Source organism: Frankliniella occidentalis, unplaced genomic scaffold (assembly GCF_000697945.3).
Source record: "Frankliniella occidentalis isolate FOCC.00 unplaced genomic scaffold, Focc_3.1 Scaffold121, whole genome shotgun sequence".
In the NCBI taxonomy this organism is placed as follows: Eukaryota; Metazoa; Arthropoda; class Insecta; order Thysanoptera; family Thripidae; genus Frankliniella; species Frankliniella occidentalis.
This window is the reverse complement of record NW_026267249.1, coordinates 530,951-533,618: the sequence shown is the minus strand read 5'-3', so window position 1 is coordinate 533,618 and position 2,668 is coordinate 530,951. Positions and strand designations below refer to the sequence as shown.

The following is a 2,668-nucleotide window of genomic DNA, read 5'->3' as shown; positions in this document are numbered from 1 at the left end:
AGGTGTTGCACGTTCGTGAGGGTCGTTTGGCCGGGGTTCTCCGATTCGGACAGGCCTGTGTGCCGAGGGCTACTTTCGGACAGTCCGGGATCGGATTAGGATTGCTGACGGACTGTCCTGGAACATATTTGGAAGTGTCTGAGACGTTCGGACAGCTTTTGGAACAGACCAAGGCGAGTTTTGGCGTCAAACTACACCATCCTTTGGGGTCTAGGTGCCCTAGATTATCCACTATAGGGTATTGGTCTAGAGCGCTGAGCGGAAGTAGAAGAACAAAAACGGAAGACGGAAAGGCGCCTGGGCCGTCCCCCTCTCCTCCACTGGGCGGAGTGGGGGAGCGCCCGGGGAGAAGTGGAGGCGGCAGGCGGGGAGTAGTGCGGGCGCCCTTCCATCTTCCGTTTTTGTTCTTCTACTTCCGCTCAGCGCTCTAGACCCATACCCTATTACGAAAAAGTTGATTTTGACAAAACAATCTCCCAAAATCTAAACTCTCAATGAATATCTTCATCGAATGTTGGAAGTTTCAAATCCATTATTATAGATTTAGAAGTTTCTGACAAATGCTGTTGGCATGGCAGAGGGCCCGAAAAGCTCCTGTTACCGTATATTCTCGTTAACTTCGTTAACTGGTCTCGGGTGTCAGCGGCGCAGGTCTAGGCATATGTAGGTGCGTCGCAGCGAAGCAGTGATTTGTGAGATATCGCGAAGCCTGTTACGCGAGACGTGGTCTAGCGTACATACATTAATAGTGATCTAAGAAACTTTTATCACCGCGTGGTGCTAAATCAACGCTTCATGTTCTTGTTATCTAAGAGCATGCTCACCTCTGATTGACGTTTTGTTTTGTTTTCCAGATAAAAGCGACCATAGCATCGTGGGGCTCTGGTGGAGGTTGGAAGGACAACGCATACGTCGTAAAAATGGACAAAGTTTGTTCAAATTTTAGAACTCACATTCCGAATTTGTGGCATCAACTGGGCAGAGATGCATATAACGACCCAAATGTGAAATGTCCTTTACCGTTGGTATTGGCATAAATGTTATTTGCCCCAATTTATGTTAAGACTTTATTACAGCCATATTCATTAAGAAGGGTGTTTTTCATCCGCAGGGTCCAGCAGTGTTTAAAAACATCACGGCTGATTTTGGCTTTACCCCAATTCCTTCGTTTTATTACGGAAAATACCGCATCACACTTCTTGTTGCAAAAACAATCAATAGCGAAACTGTGGCCTGTCTGCGAGTCTTCGGTGAAACAGTACCCAAGGTATAGGCACAAGATAAACCAGTCAGTGGTCAAAAAATTGTTCCGTCTCTTCCATGTACGCTTTGGCGTTTTGGCGTTTGTTTTGTGTTAGATATTTTTTAATTTATTTACCTACATTCTAAACAAAGCACTGAAATATCTATGATATCTTGAGCTGCTTGGAAATACAGTGAAGAGGTTGCAAGGTAATCCTGTTATAAAACAAGGATGTGGCATATCACGAAGGATGAGGAATTACTAGCTGCCGCTATGAAAGAACCTGAAAGTAATAATTAAAGCTTTATTTGCTTGTATGTCCGTATGTATGTTGGACAATACCCCATTTTTTGGAACGAGGTGAAAGTTTCTGCAGTATACTTGGAGCGCTTTAAAAATTGCCCGTATAAGGCCAATTTTTAGAGGGTCGTTTGCAGGCAGGTGAGGGCCAAGAGTATTGTTTTACTTCACGATCTGAATCGAGTTGACGTTTGAAATCACATTCCTACATTATTAGTAAGGGTACCTCTGGGTTGCGGGGCGGGTCTCTGGCACCTTTAAGTTGCGGGCATGGGTGAGGGGTCCCCCTCGAGGCGGGGGGATGGGTGGAGTGAGGGGGGGGGGGTTATTCGCTATTCCGTTCAGGGATATTGGATGCGCCCGTGCGAGAGCCTGACACATCCTCCGAGCGGCGCAACCTCGGAGCGGCGTAAGTGCAGCTCGCTGCTCCTTAATCCTCTGGTGCCTTGAAGTTTCGAGCAGGGGGTGGGGGGTCCTCCGAGGCCGCGTCAAAATTCAAATGTGCGCCTGGCTCTGGTGGCGGGTTGTCGAACTACAAAAGGGAATGCCGAAGTGTTTTGCGCATACTCGGGTCTGCCGCTGGACCACCAGCCGGGTTCTCGCCAAAGCCTCCAACCCACAGTGCCATTCATTGAAAATACAATTTATACAGAGGTTGGAAGTCACAGACAGGTTTGAACATGCATGTGTAACATTCATGGCCAACTCTAATTTCTCTTCAACTCGTCACAAACCTCGCAAAACCATTCAGACGTCGCCGAGCCGCTCAGCCAATGAGCCTGCAGTTTGAATGGAGTCACCGACCCCGGGTCTCGTTAAAGGTGAGCACACGTGTTTAAATGCACCAACAGCAGTGCAAGTTGAAACAAGGAAGAACAAAGATGGACACGCCTTTCGCCAAGTCGCGCGACCCCACTATGGATGGAGGGTTAAATCCGAGGGGTCTACAGCTCGTATGGGCAATTCTAGAAAAATGCGGAAGTGAGGGTCAACTTTCACATTTGATCGTAGCGACCAGCTTGGGACGGTTTCGGGTAGCCAAAAGCCTGAATTTTTATGTTCTGCAAAGAAATCGGCTAATTTTTGATGCCTTTGGTCTATTTTCGGACCTTCAAACAGAGCGTT

The 2,668-nt window shown here is 47.5% G+C and overlaps 1 protein-coding gene across 4 annotated transcripts in view; it reads left to right on the top strand.

The window, feature by feature from the left end:
• LOC113210862 (uncharacterized) overlaps positions 1–1,560 on the top strand; it is a 15,002-nt gene extending 13,442 nt beyond the window's left edge. For 3 of the 4 annotated variants that reach the window (XM_052270390.1, XM_052270387.1, XM_052270388.1), the window contains 2 exons: positions 855–1,021; positions 1,112–1,560. In XM_052270390.1, coding sequence (XP_052126350.1) covers positions 855–1,021; positions 1,112–1,358 — 414 coding nt within the window. In that variant the 3' untranslated portion in view covers positions 1,359–1,560. Of the gene's footprint in view, positions 1–854; positions 1,026–1,111 lie in introns of all 4 variants that reach the window. The other variant, XM_052270389.1, reaches the window with a different exon arrangement.
• The last annotated feature ends 1,108 nt before the right edge of the window (positions 1,561–2,668 follow it).